A 22,538-nucleotide genomic window follows, 5' to 3' on the forward strand; every position below is an offset into this window, starting at 1 on the left:
TTACCAGCATTTATGCCGATAGAAGGCCGGATCCCCGGTGGTTACTATTATAGTCAGCGGTGTCCGGCAAGCATGTGGCACTATCTGGCAATGCAGGATCCAGAGAACAATGGCAGGCTGTGTAAAGCTGTGCCACATGTGTGAAACTAGTTTTATATTGTTATCCAATACATAGAATATTGCACATGTCAATCACTTTCTGCCTTTACACTTGTTCCAGTTTAGATGCCTAACACCTTTGACTTCTTTTTGTAAGTAATAAATAGGTTACGTACATCCTGTGCAGTTTGAAGTTTCTGCTGATGTTGTAAAAGCAAGATTTGTATGCTAGAAAGCAGGGTCCCATTGTGGGATTTGCACCTCCGATGAGTGTAATTAGTCAGAAAAATAACCTTTACACACATTGCTGGTCCTGTGCTGGTTGTGTATGTTTCCTTCTATTTGTACAGAGCCGTCAGGCACACTATGAATTGTATGTACTGTAAGTATTCTGAACTCTAAGAAAGTGTTGCTACTAAATCAGTAAACTGTTTTGGTAATTGGTATCTCACAAGGCCACTGAAAAACAAGAAGACAATTAGACTGGAAAGCTTTTTCCCCATTAGTTTTGATTTAGACTTATGTGCTGCTGTTTCTAGAACGTTGCTGATTCTTTCACCCAACATTGTCATTTCAGCTCTCATTAGTGTCGCATCTCAAACTGAGTTGTACCTAAATTTGAAATACTAAATAAAAAGTAGGTTATACAGAAAAACTCTAAATGTTGCATGCTTTCTATATGTCTATGATTTCGAGCTGCACTATTTTAGACAGCTAAATGCACAAGGAATATATTTGCAATCTCTCTTGAGCAAGCTTGTACTGATATTCCCTATTAAATTTTTTACAAAAATTTTGCAATTTTGGCAAACCATTTTCCAACCAGATGTCAAAGTAAAAGTTCCAGTAAAAAATAGAGGTGCTTTAGCATTTCTGACTCAAATCATTGTACATTAATTTACTTTATAGCTATGGAAAACGATAAGGTTAGGTTGGAAAAATACCTAACAATAAGGAAATGTTTGAGTAAGACATTTTATGAATGAGCTCAGAAAGTAATATCTGGATATCAGGGATGGCGTCAGGATAGATTAAGGGTAAACTAGATCTGGATAATGTGTACTGTGAAGAAAAGTTCATCAGTTGGAAGTGCCTTTATAGACTTGTAGCTGTAGGGGGAGCAGTCAAGTTGTAGTTTTGCCAACTTCTAGATACAAGAGGGCCCTCAAGCCCTCAAACCATCTGCTACATAACAGATTTGGCTGGTGAGGACCTAATACAATTTACAGTACCTTGGAACTCAGGAGCTTCATGCTCTTTGCTAGGATTTGGAAGACGTTTACTCTTCTAAAGAGAGATTCTCAAAGGGGTTGTCCAAAAAGTCTTCTTTACTCCCCTGAAACATTACTATGATGAAAGGTCATACCTTTTGGCCCATGAGTGGTATGCATGACAGAGCTGTATTTTAGAAAAACAGCTTTACTGTTCACATTTGCGACAACAAGCTTGACCATTACAATATTCTTACAACAGGCAGCTGACTTGATGGTTACAGACTCACATCGGTAACAAAGTTAAATGATATCTGTCAGCAGATTTGTACCTATGAAACTGACTGACCTGTTATATGTGTACTTGGCAGCTGAAGGCATCTGTGCTGGTCCCATGTTCATATCTAAGGTGCCATTGGACCTGGAAGCTCTGCTCTCTCTCTGCAACTGCTGTGCCCTCTCCTCATTGATTGACAAGGTCAGGCAGTGAAAACATCATCACTCCTGGCCCTGTGTATCAAAGTGGAGAGTGTGCGGCAGTTGGAGATAGAGGGTAGCCCCCTTTGCTCCTAGAGGCTTATTTGCATATAGTAAAACATAATTTTTCTCAGCAATGCACATAGGACCAAAATAGATGCCTTCAGCTGCCAGGTGCACATGTAACAGGTCAGCCAGTTTCATAGGTACAAACCTGCTGACAGATGCCATTTAATGGTTATAACAGTCTTTCTTTGAGGGCACCTGTTGCATTAGAGGCAAAAGGTTTGTCGAAAAGGAGCTGACTGAGGGTATAGCCACAAAGTTACGTTTCTTGATACAGTTTTAAAAATCTAAATCAGGGTGGATCATAAAATGAAACAATGTATTAAGGACAGATACAAGTTCTCTATTTTGAATTTATTCCTGGTTTTGGCTTCCAAAACTGCATCAGGAAACCTAACTTTGTGGCTTTACTCTTATACTCTCCATCAAGCTTGCAATCTCCTCTGGTGACCAGCCTTAAATGTTCTATCTGGCTTCATTGTGTGACTAAATACGTACTCTTGAGGCTCCCTCTCAAAATGACTGCAATGACGATGGCTTGGCTGCTTATCACTGGCCATGGCAACTCTCTTTGGTTCACTCAGCAAACGTTCTGTTTACAGCCTGCAGTTTCCAGCATTTTACTGCTTAATTTGAATGAGAAACAAAGAAACTTCATTATGGAGTGCATACCCAGAGAAAAATATTCCTAGCTCAGAAGGTTAAAAGAATCTAAGATGGAATTTGTGATATTAAAAGAAACCTGTTAGGTATTACTATAACTCAGCGCTTGGTTAAACTACTCCAGAAAAGCTACAAAACAAGCTGCTTTCACTGCATATTTTATGTTCTGTTGTACATGGGCTACCATCTGTCATTCGTAACTCACTGTGTGTATCCTTTCTTTCTGGCTTGAGTAAAATAATGTAGTCAACTCGCGTCTCCTGGGTTTTGTAGGTTAATTTACCTGCCAAGAGTGCAGTATTAGCTATCTGGTAGAATAATAGGTTTACAGAGAAGAAGGATGCAGCTGTTCCTAAACTGGTTAAAGCAACATATATATTCAAAGATTGTCATGCACTGCCATCCAGTGCAGAATGCTACATAGATTAATGTTATTTTCCTGGAGACATAAGCATACGACAATAATGTTCTCTATCAACAGATATAATCTGAAAACAAGGATTTAGCCTTGTTTGTTCTTCTGTAGATCAAGAGATCAGAAAGTCAGGTCCCCGCATGGAGAGACATGTAATAATATAGTTCATACAATAATGTGCAATCCATGCATAAATACTAGAATATATTAACTGTATATACAATATCTGCCATTTCTTTTAGACATCAGACATGTAGGTCTCTCCTTAAAAAGCCATGTTGTAGCCATGACTACTCCAAAAATAGGAGGTAGTTATACTGATGTTTCATGGCCATTTGTGGTTTGAAGAACCCTGCCTGGTTGGCCCTTACCCCTCTATATTTTATAGAAAGTGACAGAGACCAAGTTCGCCAACCTCTGGAGACATGGAGTGACTCATTGCTTTTCTATTAACTTACTGTCTGGATGAGGAGCATCAAACAGTCATCAACCCGTAAAGCATAATTACCAGGAGATTTACACACGCTGAGACTCACACACGTTAATGTTTTCTATTTTATTGTGCTCTTCTGAATGAAGATATGGTTACTGCTCTTCTGAATGAAGATATGGTTACTGCGGTTTCCAGCCTACAAGGCCGCTCATTTTATTTATTTTACATTGACCTGGCATACATGCAAGATTGTTAATAGCATGTGTCTACAAAAGATATATGGGATATATGACTACACAGTAAGTGGACTTTCCATTATCCAAAAACCTGGCCAGTCTAGCAGAAGATCAGCCATGGAAACACTCAACAGCACTGATACTGCACTCTTACTACACCATACTGTATTACACTCTGGTTTGCAGAGAGCTGTTGCATTGTATTTTTTGTCTTTGTGTTTCTAGCCATGGTAACGTGCACCTGCGCATTGGGATGTGCTGATTGACCCCCTTTTTTCTTCGCAGTTTGTACCGGAGGTGTGGCCGACTCTATTCAGTCGTGCACTCCTGACCAGCCTGTGTGCCTTCCCTTTTCAGCTTCCTCAAGGGAAGGAAGGGGGGGGGAGCTGAAAAGTAAAAACGTATGTTGGGGTGGAGGCACACTGGTCTGTATTTATAACTATGTAGGGCTATACTTGGTCTTCTTAATATATGTATTTACCTTTGATTCTTTATATTATTCCTGTTTCTATCATTTATTGTTTTGGGTTTTGAACTCTTTTTGTAGCACTTTACATTCCATTAATTATGTGTACCTATTGTGGATGATAGACTTGAAGTTTCCGACTAAGACTTTGTAGACCCCTGATATATGGGACTTCTTACTATATGACCATTGTTATCTCTTTTTTCATATGTGCATGCCATTGCTGTGGTTGATTTTATATATATTTATTATTTTTGTTGTTAAATTAATAAAGATAATGTAACTCAGTATCTGTTTACTATTTATTTTGGGGGTTTGATTTTCTGGTTGGTGTTATTAACTATCTAAGGCTACTTTCACACTAGCGTTCGGGCGGATCCGTTCTGAACGGATCCGCCCATAATAATGCAGACGGAGGCTCCGTTCAGAACGGATCCGTCTGCATTATATTAGCTAAAAAAAGCTAAGTGTGAAAATAGCCTGGGACGGATCCGTCCAGACTTTCAATGTAAAGTCAATGGGGGACGGATCCGCTTGAAGATTGAGCCACATTGTGGCATCTTCAAACGGATCCGTCCCCATTGACTTACATTGTAAGTCTGGACGGATCCGCACGCCTCCGCACGGCCAGGCGGACACCCGAACGCTGCAAGCAGCGTTCAGCTGTCCGCCTGTCCGTGCGGAGGCGAGCGGAGCGGAGGCTGAACGCCGCCAGACTGATGCAGTCTGAGCGGATCCGCCTCCATTCAGACTGCATCAGGGCTGGACGGCTGCGTTCGGGTCCGCTCGTGAGCTCCTTCAAACGGAGCTCACGAACGGAAACCCGAACGCTAGTGTGAAAGCAGCCTAACTATGAAACATTTATTATGTGCGGTAGTAAATGCCATAACGCTGAAAAAAACAACAACATAAAAGTAGTCTATTTTCAGTTTTTTTTGTTATGTTTAACCCCCAAAAATTTAATAAAAAGTTATCAAAAAGTTGTACCAATAAAAACTACGCTCACTATGCAAAAAGGAGCCCTCTGCTCGGTAGATTGAAAAATAGGCAAAATAAACAAAAAGTTTTGACTGTCAGAATATGACAATGCAAAGAAAAAATGTTTTGAAGATTTTTTTTTAAAGTAGTAAAATAAAATTGAAAATAATTAAATAGTGCCATTAAAAAATACAGCTTGTCCCACAAAAAATAAGGCCACATGGCTATGTGAATGGCACTTTTTTTTTTTATGAAAAGAGGCCCTCTCCATAAGGGGTTAAATATGAGTTCCAGCAATATACAGTACCTGTCGGTTACGCCACAGTAATCTAGAGTACCACTTGTGTTAAGGGGTTTGCAGTCCGTAGCATTATTTGACATCTAATGGTATAATATTACTGTTATATAACCAGTTTTCATAGTTATTGTCTAGAGTTACTGCTCTTGGAGCAATAGATGCAGCTCTTGATGAGAGGTAAGCTCTTGTATGCACTTTGGCAGAGCACCTGAAGTCCTTGTCAAAATGATATTTCATTTCACAGCAACCTGGACAAAAGAGCTTTCAAAAAAGATTTTTCTATGTGCCAAGCTCCTTGGTGTGTGGCAGGATGCTCTACAGGCCCTAAATGCAGCCTGAAAAACAAACACAATATTCTGCCTGCGTATTCATGTTACTGAACATCGAGTGCCAAACACATAAACTTCATTGATTCTGGTAAGGGCTCTGAAGTTTACCTTACAGCATGTAGTAATGGACTATGCTGTTACATATCAAGCTAGAAAAGGGACAGCAGTTAGCTCAGCACAATCAAAATTTTGGTACGGAATCTGGATGACATACCATCCAGATTCTCATCAGTACTCCTTCAGTAATTCACCTCGATTTACATCCGTATCGCTTCCTTCCTGTATTTTTTTAAGCACTCCCATAGACTCTAATGGGCATATTTGGAGGCAAATGCTCACGAAACTAGGACATACTGCGGATTTCAAATACTGAAGGAAATGTAATCTCCATGGGAATATTCCTATTCATTAATATTAGCAGCCAATTCTGGTGCACAAAATACACACCATATATGGATTGCAAATACGTTTGTGTGAAAGCGGCCATATTCCCTTTCAGGAATATGCCCTAAGGTGAAGAATTAATCTAGTAATACATAATCTGAGCTGATGAAACACCCAGCCCTTGTAAATCATCTAAAGAGCATTTGTCAGCATGGTCAACTCTATTAAACTAGGCATACTGCCTGGTAGGGTTGATCATGCTGAGCACAACAATACCTTATTCATGCTCCTACATTGTTCTGTTCCTTACAAAATAATATGGGGGGCAGCCAGAGCCCTTGGAGCACCACTTTGTCAACAGTTATTGCCACTACCCTTTCCCTTTCAATCTGGCCTTTTCTTTCTCTGTCTTAGGGCACGCTTAGTGGATCTGCTGCTACTCCCCCCTGGAAGGAGTCAATGTAGAGGCATAAAGTATTGTTTTACTCAGCATAATCAACCGTGCGAGACAGTATGCCTGGTTTATTAGGGTTAACCATGCTGACAGATGCTCTTTACCAGACTACAGTATGTTTTTTTTATTTTAAAGCCATCTATTATCAAAACTCTCAGCTTCACATTTAATGGGATATTTGCAGTGGTGGACTTCCAATAGAGGTGGACCATGCAGCTCCTATGAGGCCCCATGGGTAAAAGGGTCCCAGAGTGAATCAAAGGCCCCACTCCCCCTCATTACTGTCCATCTCTAGCATAGTATCCCTATCATCAGTGGAGAAAGATTAGACAGGAGCATCTGTCAGGACCTATGATTTCATCATCAACAACATCATCACAGGTCCTGTACATCTATTAAAGGAACTGCAAAGAGCATCATCACAGGTCCTTTAACCCCCAACAGCATGGAGAACTGCATGACTATAATGGAGTGGTAAGAGAAGGTCCTCCTCCTTACTGTTCATTTGCACCCCATGCCCTATTTTTACTCATATCTCACCTATATGTATAGTACCATAAGCAGTTATTACCTCATGTTCCTTACACAATAACCATAATATATAACTGACCACATATATCTGTACATACTGCATCTATTATACCTAGCACTTCGAATATCAGTACACTGCACTCTCTCTCAATATATATATATATATATATATATATATATATATATATATACATATATATATTAGTGTTGATTGAGCACCGAAGAGCTCGGGTGCTCGAGTAGAACATCTCGGGATGGTTGGGTGCTCTACCAAGCACCTGAGCACAATGGAAGTCAATGGGAGAACCCGAGCATTAAACCAGGCACCCCCTGCTCTGAGGGGAAGGTGCCTGGTTCATAGTAAAAAGGTAAGAAATTGATGGAAACACCACTAAAATAGCTCAGGAACAGCATGGGGAGGATGTCTGGATGCATCTTGGACTCCCAGGTTGCTGATGGGAACGATGTTGTCTGAGTAGTACACCAATTTTACAGACTGACAATAATACGCACAAAACCAAAGATAAAATTGATTTTAGAGGGAAAATTGTTAGGAAACATTCTTTCCTGTATATTTACTTGAATATAAAGTGCAAGCGCTGGCAAAAATTACAAGGAAGAGACACTCCGATACAACCTGTATATCACATAAAGGAGGGCTTCATTCAGATTGTGCTACAATTGTTCAGGTAGTGGGACTCCTAGACTCATAAAGCCCAAGTGAAAGGGCTGCCAAAAATTACAAGGAAACGGCACTTCAATACACCCTTTATTACACAAAAAGGAGGGCATCATACACACCCAAATTTATGATTGATGGCCTGCTGGTGACCCTCAAAAACATTAGGAGCAAGGGCCTGCTGGTGACCCTCTAAAACATTAGAGCAGAGGGCCTGCTGCTGAGCTGACCATCTAAAACATTAGGGGCGAGTGCCTGCTGCTGATCTGACCATGGAAAAAATTATGGTTGGGGGCCTGCTGCTGAGCTGACCATCGAAAAAATTATGGTTGAGGGTGAGGGTCAGCTGCTGAGCTGACCCTCTAAAACACTAGGAGCGAGGGCAGCCTAATAAGCATGTTGATATGATGGAGGAGGAGGATGAGAAAAGGAAGATTAAACCATATACCCTTTTTTGTGGTGGAAGGGGTGCATGGGAATACAGTGTACACCATAAAACATTTAAAGTGCCTTTATGTTCAGCTGCTTTCCTCTGGTGGAGTAGAGAAGTCAGGGGCAATCCAGGCCTTGTTCATTTTGATAAGAGTCAACCTGTCAGGATTTTCAGTTGACAGTCAGATGCGCTTAACATTTATTATGCCCCCAGCAGCACTAAATACCTGCTCTGACAAAACGCTGGTGGCAGGGCAGGCCAGCACCTCCAAGACGTAGAGCGCCAGTTCGTGCCACATGTCCAGCTTGGACACCCAATAGTTGTAAGATACAGAGGGATCATTAAGGGATCATTAAGGAAGCTGACCTGGTCTGCTACGTAATCCTTCGCCATTTTCCAAAACTTTTCTCTCCTTGTGACATTAGGCCATGCATCAGGGTGAGGTTGCTGGCGGGGTGTCATGAAACTGTCCCAGGCCTTGGAGAGTGTTGCCTTGCCTCTGTTGGAACTGCTTTGTGTTCCCCTCCCCTCCTCAGTTGCCCAAGGAACTAAGTACTCTGCTACGACCAAAAAAAACAAACCAATAACCCCACAAAAGAGGAGGAAAACACTCATATTAAATATATGTAGCTTTATTAATACATGAGATAATATTACAGTAACATATGGCACCTGGTCATTGGAGGAAGGGATTCCCCGTGTATCAAAGCAACAGTCCCCCACTCTCACATGCATCGCACTGACCGGGGAACAAACCATAACATCCAAAGTGTTATACCACACACTGTTAGATCTTATGTAAAATTAAACAGAGTAACATATAGCAAAATGCATATCCTAAGTTGATATCATATAAGCTGCCACCCGTGCTGTGTCTGCCAGCCCATAAAAATGATAGTGGCCAGCCTGCAATGATAAAAAGAAGGCTAGGTCACGAGTATAAGGTGTAAACTGAGCAAGGACACGGCAACAGTAGCATATCAACAAAATGACCACCACAAAAGAATACAATAGATAAACGTAGGAGTGCACTTATTACCCATAACTTGTGGAAGCGCCGGACGTCTGGACAGAACTATACCTCGACGCGCGTTTCGCCAGGAAAGGGCTTCGTCACAACCACCTGATGAAGCCCTTTCCTGGCGAAACGCGCGTCAAGGTATAGTCCTGTCCAGACTTCCGTTGCTTCCACAAGTTATGTAGGTTGTAGGTTGAGTGGCGAGAGCCACAGCTCCTCAGCGGTGTGCTGTTTGTCACCTTAAACATATTAGTTTCAGCACAGCCTGTTGCCGCTTCCCCACTGCAGTGCTACACTGCTTCCAGCTACTTAATGATGGCTGACTGGTGCTGCAAAATGATAATTCAGAGGTGAAAGTGGAGGAGGAGGTGGAGGAGGAGAAGGAGGGGTTTCAGCCACTAATGTAGGTGGTGGCGGGAATCCTGATGGAAACCCAGGGTACAACTCGCTCCTGGCCTCCACAACGTTCACCCAGTCTGCCATCAGGGAACTGTAGCATCCCTGGCCACGGGACGGCACACCGGGAAAAATAGTGGCGGCTGAGGACCGAGTATCGAGGAACCGCCGCCGCCGAAAGCCTCATTGTCCACAAGCCTAAATGACAACATTTCCAGGGCCAGCAATTTGGAAAGGTGTGCATTTAGTGCTATGGCCTGTGGTTGGCTAGGTATTTGCGCATTCGTTCAACGGCCTGGGTTATGGACATCTGTACGCTGCGCTGGGACACAGAAGTGGATGTGTTAGCTGATGGTGCTTGCGATGGTCCAGGTGCAGGGCGGGAGGCATCCGGGCCTGCGTCTTGGAAAGGGGATTGGCCAGCATGTAACACAGGGGAAGAAGAGGCAGTGGTGTGGCCCACAGATACTCATTGTGGACCCAGGCGTTCAGCCCACCTATTAGGGTGCTTTGATGCCATGTGACGGGTTATGCTGGTGGTGGTGTTCACGCCACTGCTCATTTTGGTACGGCACAGGTTGCAAATGACAATTATTTTATCTTCCGCACTTTCCTCACAAAAGCACCAGACTGCGGAACACCTACCCCTTGGCAAGGGAGATTTCCGCAAGGGGGTGCTCTGGGGAACAGTTGCGGGCCTGTTTGGTGTGGCCCGCCTTCTCCTGTTTGCCACCCCACTGCCTCTTCCAGCCTGTTGTGGTGCTGCAGATCCCTCCCCCTCTGTACTGCTGTCCTCGCTCAGCTTACCACCTTCCCAGGTTGGGTCAGTGATTTCATCGTCCACCACCTCCTCTTCCACTTCCTCTCTCTGTTCATCCTCCTGACCTGTTGACCTAAAAACAACCTTACTTATTGATAACTGTGTCTCATCCTCATCATCAACCTCTTGAGACACGATGCTGGTGTTCAGCCGAGCATGCTCGATCAACACTAACATATACAGTAAATATTGTGGGGACTTGCTCTGGTAGACAGGATTAGCAGTATAGAGGCAACAGCAAGTTCTTTGGATCAAACAGGTCAGTGTTTTATTCACACTTTAGGAAACAAAAAGTCACCTTGCAGTGTTGGTGGTAATTCTTACCATGTGGCAATTCTGTCTCAAAGAGTCCTTGCTGATAGCAGCACCAACCTGTCTTCATGCCAAACAGGTAGCAAGCCTTCATCCAGACACAAGGCTCCTAGATCCCAACAAAGAGACATGGCTTCTGAGCCCAGCTGCCTATTGAAGGACAGCTAGGTGCTGCCAAAATCCGGACTGGCATTTAAAAACCGGTCCGGTATTGGACCTCACCTGGCTGTAAATCAGCCCAACAGCACATGCTGGGAGGAAAATACCTGTTTTCCCAGACCAAACCTCTCACTGTGTCCCAAAAAAAAAAAATATATATATATATATATATATATATAGTAAATTAAGGTATAGTAGATGCAGTGTGTACAGATTTAGATATATATTATGTAAAGCAGTGTACTGACATGAGGTAGAAGGTATAATAGATGCAGTGTTAAGAGATATAGAATTTACAGTATAGCAGTGTATTGAGGTACTAGCTATAATTTATACTTCATACCTCATCAGTAGGGTTGAGCGAACTCAAACTGCAAAGTTTGGGATAGTACCGAACTTTGCAAGTTCAGGTACCTGGACCCGAACCCGGACTTTTTCATTGAAGTTCGGGTTTGGTATTCGGGTGATTTTATTATTTTCCATTATAACATGGTTATAACAGACCATTCTTAAGACAGAATGCTAAATAAAATGGACATTGAGGGGTTAAAAATATTTTTAAAAAACTCACCTCATCCACTTGATCGCAGTGGTATCCTCTTCTTTCTTCTTTCTGCAGGACCTGCAAAAGGACCTGCGATGACATCACCGCGCTCACCACGTGGTGAGCGCGGTGACGTCATCGCAGATCGTGCTTAATGAAGATAGAAGGACCTGCGGTGACGTCAACACGCTCACCACGTGGTGAGTGTGGTGACGTCATCGCAGGTCATTTTGCAGGTCCTGCAGAAAGAAGAGGATACTGGCTGCGAGATCGAGTGGAGTGAGTGGATGAGGTGAGTGGATGAGGTGAGTTTTTTTAAATTATTTTTAACCCCCTCAATGGCCATTTTATTTAGCATTTTGTCTTAAGAATGCTATTTTTTTCATTTATAACCATGTTATAATAGAAAATAATAAAGTGTAGTTCGGTTCCCCATTGACTTAAATGGGGTCTGGGTTCGGGTTAAGTTCGGGTCAAGTTCGGGTCCCGAACCCGAACTTTGACCTGAAGTTCGTCCAAACTCAGCGAAACTGAACTTCCACGGGTTAGCTCATCCCTACTCATCAGTACTCTGCTGTATATACTGACCAGGAACAGGTAGTGTGAGGGGCTATTAATTATAGATGTCCCGAACTATTCGCCGGCAAACATAGCTTGTTCGCGTTCGCCGCGGCGGGCGAACATATGCGATGTTCGGTCCGCCCCCTATACATCATCATTGAGCAAACTTTGACCCTGTACCTCACAGTCAGCAGATACATTTCAGCCAATCAGCATACCCTATCTCCCAGACCCTCCCACCGCCTATCAGAAAGCAAGGACAGCATCCATCTGAGATTAATTCTGAAGCTGCAGTGTCACAAAGTTGTAATCGCAATGCGATTAATACAGGTTATATTAATCGCATTTCGAATTCAACTTAGAGCTGGGTTCCTAACGGTTGTATTGCTAGAATATAACGAAGATTGAGAATATAGTGCTATATTCGTTATATTCGTCAATTCTAGCAATACAACCATTAGGAACTTAGCTCTAAGTTGAATTCGCTATGCGATTAATGCAGGTTATAATAATCGCATTGCGAATTAAACTTACCACACTCTGCGTCAACTACGTAATTTTCCATGGGAGTTTTGCCATGGATCCCCCTCCGGCATGCCACACTCCAGGTGTTAGTCCCCTTGAAACAACTTTCCATCACTATTGTGGCCAGAAAGAGTCCCTGTGGGTTTTAAAATTCGCCTGCCTATTGAAGTCTATGGCGGTTCGCCCGGTTCGCCAGTTATTGAACATTTGCGGAAGTTTGCGTTCGCCGTTCGCGAACAGAAAATTTTATGTTCGCGACATCTCTACTATTAATGTGGCATGGGAGCCCAATTTAGTTTCTTGCTATAGGTCCTAATGATTTTTATGTTTGCCCCTGGCTATCTGGGATGAGTAAAAGTAAGCATTTCCCCCTGAAACAGTGTCAATTTTGTCAATGTCTTGTATTGAAGCTCAGTCATTTATATTTGTAATCTGATGAAAAGATGTCTGAAATAACAAAATAACATAAAATGTTCCTACAAAAAAAATTAGATGATGTTAACAGTATCTATGGTAAAGGTGCTATTGAGGCAGGTCCCTTATATATTTGTTCTATTTTGTAAGTTGAATTTATATTTTTTATATGTCACAAAAAAGTTAATTTTTAACAACACTGAATTCTCATATAATTATGCAGTTTTCCATCCTATATGTTTTTGGGGTGTTTTTTTCCTGTGATTACCTCCCTCGGTCTAACAAGTGCTGAAGTGCCATTACACCTTGTGCTGTGCATTGAGATTCATCTGCTGCTTCTAACTGCCTCAAAAGTGCTTCAATTTTGCATGAGCAGTAATCTGGAGACTGGGAAGCATTACTGAGTGCTGACAGCCCAGATCATTAGAGAGAGCATGTAAATCCTCTGAACCAGAAATAAAAAGTGCACAGATTTTCTTTGTGAGACGGTTACCACAGTTTTAATGCAAAGCTCAAACCATTGGCAGCTATTATACAGCCTATTATTTTTTCTTTTCTCCTCTGCTTGTGTTTTTTAGGAAAATCACACCTGCCAACAGTGTGAAAGTATTTTAATTTGAACCTTTTAAATTAGTGTAAATTTTAGTGGTGGAGACGTATCGGTAATAAAGCCTTGATAATGTGCTAGTGGGAACCATGACACTCCTTTAAAAGTAAATCTGCCTCCTAGTTAAAAATGAAAAATAGATATGGACGATCAGCAATATCAATATTTTAAAATTTCTTTAAATTATGGAAAGCATTTTATTCTGAGTTGTTCCAAATAAAAAATGTTATTATAATATATAATATATGGATAAAAAGATTTTAAAAGAGAACTGTGACAGCCAATTATCCCACAGCTGACATTCATGTCATAATGAAGACCGCACTGTATAGTCCTTCTTCATTGTTAATGGCTGGACGACACCTTCAAACAGGGGCTGTTGATGGTATTGGGTTTGGCTGGTTGGGTGGGGGTGACAATATGCATATTATTGCTGTTCTGGCCTGCAATCTCATGCAGGTTATTTGATAGTAAACACAGAATATTAATCAACTTTGGCTTACCCACATCTCCAACCCCAGAGCTCTCCTGCCCTACAGGTGGGAGTCCTTCTTCTGCCATCTGCTTTTCCTCCTATTCCACATCATCTAATACAGTCCTGATCAAAAAATCTTATTTAGCATGGCTCGATCTTAACAAGGTTCCAAGTAGAGCTTCAACATGCAACAAGAAGAAATGGTAGTGAGACAAACATTTTTTGAGCATTCAATTTAATGAAAACAATGATTAAAATGAAACAGGCTGTTTTTCAGCTGATCAAAAGTTTAGGACCACATGCCTTTAAAAGGCCAAATCTGTGCAAAGATGTGGATTCGTTGTCATTTTCTGTCAGGTAGTCACACGTGATGGCAAAGGCAAAAAAAACTCTCTCTTTTTGAACGTGGTCTGGTCGTTGAACTGTATAAGCAGGGTCTCTCACAGCGCGCCATCACTGCTAAGGCTACTTTCACATTTGCGTTCAGAGCGGATCCGTCTGAGACGGATCCGCTCATCTAATGCAGACGATGGATCCGTTCAGAACGGATCCGTCTGCATTATATTGTAAAAAAATTCTAAGTGTGAAAGTAGCCGCAGACGGATCCGTCCAGCCTTTACATTGAAAGTCAATGGGGGACGGATCCGTTTGAAAATTGAGCCATATTGTGTCAAATTTAAACGGATCCGCCCCATTGACTTCCATTGTAAGTCTGGACGGATCCGTTTGCCGCCGCACAGCCAGGTGGACACCCGAACGCTGCAAGCGTAACTCACAAGCGGAGCACCGAACGCTAGTGTGAAAGTAGCCTAAGATGGGACGCAAAAAGACAGTCATTTGGAATTTCTTAAATGATCTTGAGGGTTATGGAACAAACAAAAGTGGAAGACCCCAAAAAATTTAATCAGCACTGAACCGGAGGATCCAATTGGCTGTCCGTCAAGACACTGGATGATCTTCGACCCAAATTAAGGCCCTTACTGGTGCTGACTGCAGCCCCATAACCATCAGACGGCATCTGAGACTGAAGGGCTTCAAAAACCAAAAATGTCTTCAAAGACCTCGTCTCCTTGAACGCCACAGAACTGCTCGTTTGGACTTTGCAAGAGAGCACCAAACATGGGACATTCAAAGGTGGAAGAAAGTTTTATTCTCTGATGAGAAAAAATTTAACCTTGATGGTCCTGATGGTTTCCAACGTTACCGGCATGACAAGCAGATCCCACCTGAGATGTTTTCTACACGCCACAGTGGAGGGGGCGCCATAATAGTCTGGGGTGCTTTTTACTTCAGTGGAACAATGGAGCTTCAGGAAATGGAGGGGCGTCAAACGGCCGCCGGCTATGTCCAGATGTTGCAGAGAGCATTCCTCATGACTGAGGGCCCTCGTCTGTGTGGTAACGACTGGGTTTTTCAATAGGACAACGCTACAGTACACAATGCCCGCAGGACAAGGGACTTCTTCCAGGAGAATAACATCACTCTTTTGGCCCATCCTGCGTGTTGCCCTGATCTAAATCCAATTGAGAAACTTTGGGAATGGATGGTAAGGGAAGTTTACAAAAATGGACAACAGTTCCAGAGAGTAGATGGCCTTCGCGCGGCCGTCTTCACCACTTGGAGAAATGTTCCCACTCACCTCATGGAAACGCATGCATCAAGCATGCCGAAACAAAATTTTGAAGTGATAAACAATAACGGCAAAGCTACTCATTACTGAGTTCATGTTTGGAAGTTGGATTTCTGTTTTGGGGGGGTTTAGTTTTTTTTGGGAGGTGTGGTCCTAAACTTTTGATCAGCTGAAAAACTGTTTCAGTTTATTCGTTGTTTTCATTAAATTGAATGCTCAAAAAATGTTTTGTCTCACTCCCATTTCTTCTTGTTGCATGTTGAAGCCCTACTTGGAACCTTGTTAAGATCCAGCCATGCTAACTATGATTTTTGGCAATTTTTCAAGTGGTCTTAAACTTTTGATCAGGACTGTATCGATGAGAATATGTCATCAGGAACATCCAGCTCCTCTCTCTGCATCTCGCTGATTCGTCTAGGATATGGAGACTTTGAAAGATAATTTGGAAGATGCAAAGATGAAGATGGTCATTATTAGGACCTGGCCCCCCTAAGTGGTGCAGACTGGATGGTATTGGTTGGAACGCTGGCACAGGAATAATAAAGGCTTCTATCTTATTGGTATTGAATTACATTTACAGCTGATGTAGGAATAAGTAAATGTAGGAATAAATAAATAAAACTGATGAAAAATAACTCTCCCTGCAGTCCTTCTGTACTATCCCTATTCAATATTCTTCTATTAAAGGGGTATTCTCATCTAAATGACCACTGTTAAATCTGTTAATGATTTGACAGTGATCATTTTTCTAAATACATTTTATTACCTAATTCCCACCCATTTTTTTTAGAAAATAAGTCCCCTCTTACCTGATGTTGTCTTTGGTCTCCCCTGGTTACGACCACCTCTCCTGTCGGATCCCACCGGGCCGCGCTTGCGCAGAAGACTGAAGATTCTCTCCCGTCCGGGCCACTCAATGTTCTGAACGCACACGCCACTGCGCATGCGCCATGATGACTTCTTCCTGGCCAGTATAGTGCAGAGCCGCGAACGCGCACGCCGGCTATGTACTATACAGGCCAGGAATAAGTCACCATTGCGCATGCGCGGCGGCGTGCGAGTTCAGGACATTGCGCAGCCTGCTCAGAAGAAAATCTTCAGTCTTCTGCGCAAGCACGGCCCGGCCGGGAGAAGAATGCAAGAAGTGAACGTCGCGCTCAAGGAAGGTAAGTATAAAAAGGGAAGATGAGAATACCCCTTTAATCATTCTCAGCAACACTGTCCCTAGTTCATGAGCGCCTGCCATGTCTCTCCCTATGCCCAGCTCACAAGACAATGGTGGAGACCACGCAGGATGAGGGTTTTATAGGACTTGGTACATCCAATCCGCTGGCTCTCTGTGGATTCGATGGCTGCATGGCATTATGGATGATCACTTTATAAAATGTGCAACTGCCATTTTAGTAAAAAACTGATTTATTATCATGAAGCGCAAGGAAATTCAGATTTTTTGCAAATCTAAGTTTTCCTAAACTTCGGACTGTATTCTGCTTCGAATGCTTTGCTTCACCAGCGACTAGAAAAATCATCCAGAGCTCCATAAAAATTACCAAGACAAATATCCTAAAATTCTATATGGTGGGATGTAGCTAGACCAATGTAGATTTTATAGGCTTATGATTGTATTAAGACCCTGGTAGGACTAAAAGTAAAAAAAAAACCTCTGCCACACACCTTAAGGGACTGACATAATGTGTTTTGGTCTCAGGATGTTACAGAGGTTTCCAATAAGAAGTCAGAACATCTGGAATACAGCTTGCAGAAGTGGTCAGAACTGTAAGAAGAACATGTCTGGATTATAGTACAGGTTTTACATTAAGTTCTATGAGCATTAAGTCACTCCTCAGCTAACAATAGTCCAATAGTCTGTCAAGCTTATTTTTATAGTCAGGCATGATGTATAGATGGCCTTATAGACAATCATGGAAACTTTTCCATCTATACATTAGACTGCACCTGATTTGGTTTAAACTGGGGTTATCCCACAAAAGGTATTCATCACCTATCCACCTATCCACAGGTTAGGTAATAAATATTAGATCACGTGAGATTGGACTGCTGGGACACCCATCGATGCTGAGAATGAAGGACCTCTAAGTCCCCCATCTGAATGGAGCTGTAGTGACTATGTGGTTCTACGGCTCCTTCCATTGATGCCCGCAGCGCTCTAGTCTTGGGATCTCAAGAAGTCCCAGTGGTCAGACTTCTGTGATCCAGTATTTTTTACCTATCCTGTGAATCGGTTTCAAATCCTTTTCATTGGATAACCCCTTTAAACATAGACACTTGTACTACAGCATACTAGAAAAATTGTAGAACTGTGATTTCCGAGCCTCACTAGAATCAACAGACTTTGACATTGTTTTTTGATTACTGCAATTTCGGCTTTAGTTGATTTACCAATTGCCATACTTGGCTTGTCACTTTTTTGCCCAGAACATACATTGTATTTGTGACTATGACATAAATTTTCAAGTACATCAAAATGCTTTTAGAGTGGCATCGATAAATGCAGAATGCACTGTAGAAAAATCATTTAAAAGGCTAGGGTTGTTCCAGGACCTTGAAAGCCAGAGACATGCTGTATTTTAATTTTTACAATGTTACATCTTAATGACACATTTATTTATACTGTACGGTGACTTTGCAAGCAGCTCATATGATTCTAGACTCTTGCCAAATGTTGAGAAAAACGTTTTATTTAACCTTGGTGAGTTTCTGGTATTCATTGAATTTCAAAGGGCACACTTCTGTGAACTTTACGTATATTAACTGCAATTTTACCTCCTCTCCCTATCTTTCCAGTGCGTCTTTTAGAGGATTGATCATTGGTCATTCTGGGCTGACAGTAAGTGTACTGTGCTACTGTACACTGACTGTCAACACTAAGCGCTTGTAGCCTTGATCCTCCTATATTAACCGCTTTTACTAAGAGAAAAGCCCAGGGAAGAGAGCTAAGCTAGCAGAGCTGCCAGTGGTTAGCGCTGGCAGCAAGTCAGATAGACATGGTGATGGGCAGTGATAGTTAGGGCACATGTACATAGTCAGGAAAAGGGGAAGGAGGCAAAGGGATAAGAGGCAGGCTGGAAGGTGTCTTCAGCTCTCAGTAGAACTGAAGACTGAAGACAGATTCTCCTTAGCAATGCTTAGTTAGGGCTTTGTTAAGAGGACTCTTAACACTCTATTTTCTAATGCAAAGAAGGCTTTGGTGTGTTGGACTTCAACATGCTCAAGGGACACCGACTGCTTCTAGAGGTCTTGCAGTGGCTTCTTCCCCTCTCTTTATTAGGAACTCATGCAGGCTTGGTTGGGAGGAACAGCTGTCGGCCAAATACTGTCTGAAGTGTATGTCGTGCTTTAGAGGCTCTGCAAATTGTGCCTAGAGTCAATAACCCTAAACAAATACATGTACTTGTCATTATCTTAGTTCTATTTAATTTCACTGTAAACTGAGCCCCTGATTTATCAAGACTGCTGTGTGCTACATCTTGACGGGCTTTGTGCTGCTGGCGCAGGCCTCATTATAAATGAAATACCTCCTCTGGCAGTCTATGCACCAGACTGATACCCACACCAATTTCTGGCATAAATGATGATAAACGCGTCGGAGTCGATCGGCCTGCCCATACAACGCCCTAACTAATTTCCAAATCTAGTCACTATGCCATTTAACCTGTGTTTTTCAACTTTTTTAATGCCAAATCTATGGTATAGGATTATGATAGATCTCCACCTATGTCTTTTAGCTCTTTTAGGTACACTCTGAGGGCTTACACTGCTCTGCTGTCATCCATAGCACAGGCCTATATATTTTTTAGTGACCGTTTTTAGTTCTCCACTCTTATGTAAATGTCTGATGCAAGGTGACTGTGCATTCGACTGCTACTAATGTAACTCTGATATTTAAGTACCTCAACTCCCAAACCACCAAACTGCTTTGAACTTGCTTGTTACCCTCATTATTAAAACATTCCCATAGCATGCTAGAGAAGCTTGTTTCTCATGCTTGCTGTTAGAGAGGTTGGCAGGTTAAACACACATGCTCTTTGAATTTATATTTGTGTTATAAACTTTTTTTTTCTACTTTTTATTCTTCACAAAAGGCACCAAATTGCTTTCAATTTGTCTTTTGGGAAACATATAGATGCACTCCAGAGAAGCACTTTAATCTTTATGTTCTTTTTTTATTATATAGGATATTTCAATAATTTACAGCAATTACTCAAAAAAATTATATTTATTTTTCAGAAACAGCTCATTATTTGCAAATATACTATAATGGTTCGTTATACGGGGAGGTGAGAGTTGAAAGGCCTCTCATTAAAATAGATTCCCACCAGAGATTTTTCGGATATTACACGCTCTATTAGCTGTTATGTTTGGAAGTGCACTTTAGATATAAACACTGTGCACCATGAATGTCCGTATACAACTGTGCACAAACTGCAATTAATCGCCTGTCCCGTGAATAGGAGCTCTCTATGAGGCTAAAGAGAAATCAAAGGATTGCCTTGGCGTTTGATAGCTTTTAGGATTCTTGGTGCATCGCAAATAGGAACATTCATGCCTTGAATCCCAGGTTTGTGTAGCTACAGCCTTAGGTTATATGATGTGGTATGCTGAACACTGTGAAAGAGGCCTTTTATCCTTGTTGATATCCACTTTCCTGTTATGTTTTCTTATTTTTTTAAATAAATCAAGTATTTGATCAGTGAGTTCAAAGTGTGATGCCGTACAGTGTAATATTAACACACCACAATTTACATCTCGTTCAGCCCTGTTTCTAAAGCTTAGGGTTATTAGAATAATATCATACTGACTGGCTATTGATTTCCGCTGCAGTAGATTGATAAAATGCTGCTTTTGGTTGGCTGTTGAGTGTTAAGTGAGACTCGACCTTTGCCAGCAACAGAGCCTTAAAGCAATTCTCTACTTCTAGAAGATAGGGTATTTTTTCTCCCAGAAACAGCGCCACTGTTATCCATGATTTGTGTCTGATATTTAAGCCCAGCCCGTTAAAGGGGTTTTCGGAGTCGTCCTAACTTACGACCAATCCTCTATATAGGTCATCAGTACCTCACCGGTGGGGGTCCGACACCTGGAATGATTTCAGATCAGCTGTTTGAGAAGACACTGACGCTCCTGTGAGCACCACAGCCTTCTTGCAGCTTACAAAGGACAGCACTGTACATTGTATATCGGTATCAGTGCTTAGTATCCCCGCTCAGCCCCATTTACTTAAATGGGACTGAGCTGCACCTAGACCATGTGACCGATGTACATAACATCACTATGCCAGCTAGTGTAAGCTGCGAGAAGGCTCACAGGAGCTCCAGTGTCTTCTCAAACAGCTGATCTGCGATCGTCCCTGGTGTTGAACGCCCATCGATCCACAGGATAGGACATTAGTCAAAAACTAGTTTTGGAGAACCCCTTTAAAGGGGTTAACCCATGAATCATGTTTGTATTAAAGCTTGTAAAATGCTGTTAATAGCTGTTTTAAAGTAATAAAAATATAATTCTCATCTTTTCTGCTTCCTTGACACGACTACTGCAGCAGGCTCTGAGCTGAATCTGTCTGCTTCTCCCTCTGGCAGCTGACAATATAGATCTAGAATTCTGAAGGTGTATACTGACATTGTTAGATTTCACTACCTATAAAAACCAAACAGGGCGAAAACTATTTCTATTTGTACTAGATATGGTTTATGGATAAAAGAAAAGCCTTTTTTTTTATCCCTTGAATCCTATTAACTTGTGCATTGGGCTTGAAGATACCTGTAGCTGAAGAAAAGAAATGATAGAATAAATTACTTATAGTTGAGATTCTTGGTGAATTAGATTGATTAAAAAAAAAAAAAGATTAATCAACACAGGATAGACTTTATCAGACTTGGTCCATATTGAGTCAGTAACCAAAATGAATGAATAGTTGCTGAGACAGCAATTCTGGGGAGATAAGTGACAATGGGGTGAGGGTTTAAAGGCAGCATATACTATGTAGCCAAGCATATTATATTGTGAAGATGTTTTACATTTAGTGATGTCAATACTATCTGGGCACATTGTTTATATAGCTATAAGTATTTCCCTCCATTCTCTTTTTGCAGGTCTCATAGTCCGAGAAGTGAGTATTGAGATATCACGACAACAAGTAGAAGAATTGTTTGGATTAGAAGATTACTGGTGCCAATGTGTTGCTTGGAGCTCTGCGGGAACTACCAAAAGCAGAAAGGCATATGTTAGGATAGCATGTGAGTATTCCCATTACTCTCAATATATCATCCTAAAATAGATATTATAGAATAAACCAGATTATTCAAAGTGTACATTTGTCCTTCCATATTTTTTTTTTTTTGTGAGAAACAGGTCCACACTCTTCCATGGGCTATGTCTTCTTTTGCAGCCCAGTTCTATTTAAATGAATAAAGCTGTGCTATAGAGCTAAACACATGCCATGGACAAGAGTGGCACTGTTCTGGGGAAAATACTGACTTTTTTATAATTCTTGACAACCCCTTTACATGGTTAACCCCATTTGGAAATTTATAGGATCTCGAAAGAATATGTCATAAATTCCTGATAGGTGCAATCCAAACCCTGGGACCATAGTTTGGGAACGTGGCTCAGTCTCACAGCCGCCATGAATGAAACAGTGGTCGTGCATGTGTATCCCTCTCCATTCATTTCTAGGCAAGTTTGCTATTTTCAGAACAACTATAGAAGTGAATGGAGAGAACCGAACATGTATGGCCACTTCTCCATTCATGACGGCTGGGAGACAGGGCCCTTTTCTTGGCATAGGAGCAGGTCCCAGGAGTGGAAGCCACACCTATTGAACACTTATGGCATATTCTGTGTATATGCCATAACTGTTCAGATGGTAATACCACTTAAGTTTGGACTGCTTCTCCCACAGTACCCA

At 41.8% G+C, this 22,538-nt stretch overlaps 1 protein-coding gene across 2 annotated transcripts in view; it reads left to right on the forward strand.

The window, feature by feature from the left end:
- UNC5C (unc-5 netrin receptor C) overlaps nt 1-22,538 on the forward strand; it is a 388,634-nt gene that overhangs the window by 243,331 nt on the left and 122,765 nt on the right. For both annotated transcript variants that reach the window (XM_044302504.1, XM_044302505.1), the window contains exon 4: nt 21,724-21,867. In XM_044302504.1, the coding sequence (XP_044158439.1) occupies nt 21,724-21,867 (144 nt within the window). The remainder of the gene's footprint in view (nt 1-21,723; nt 21,868-22,538) is intronic.

This window comes from Bufo gargarizans, chromosome 1 (genome assembly GCF_014858855.1).
Source record: "Bufo gargarizans isolate SCDJY-AF-19 chromosome 1, ASM1485885v1, whole genome shotgun sequence".
NCBI lineage: Eukaryota > Metazoa > Chordata > Amphibia > Anura > Bufonidae > Bufo > Bufo gargarizans.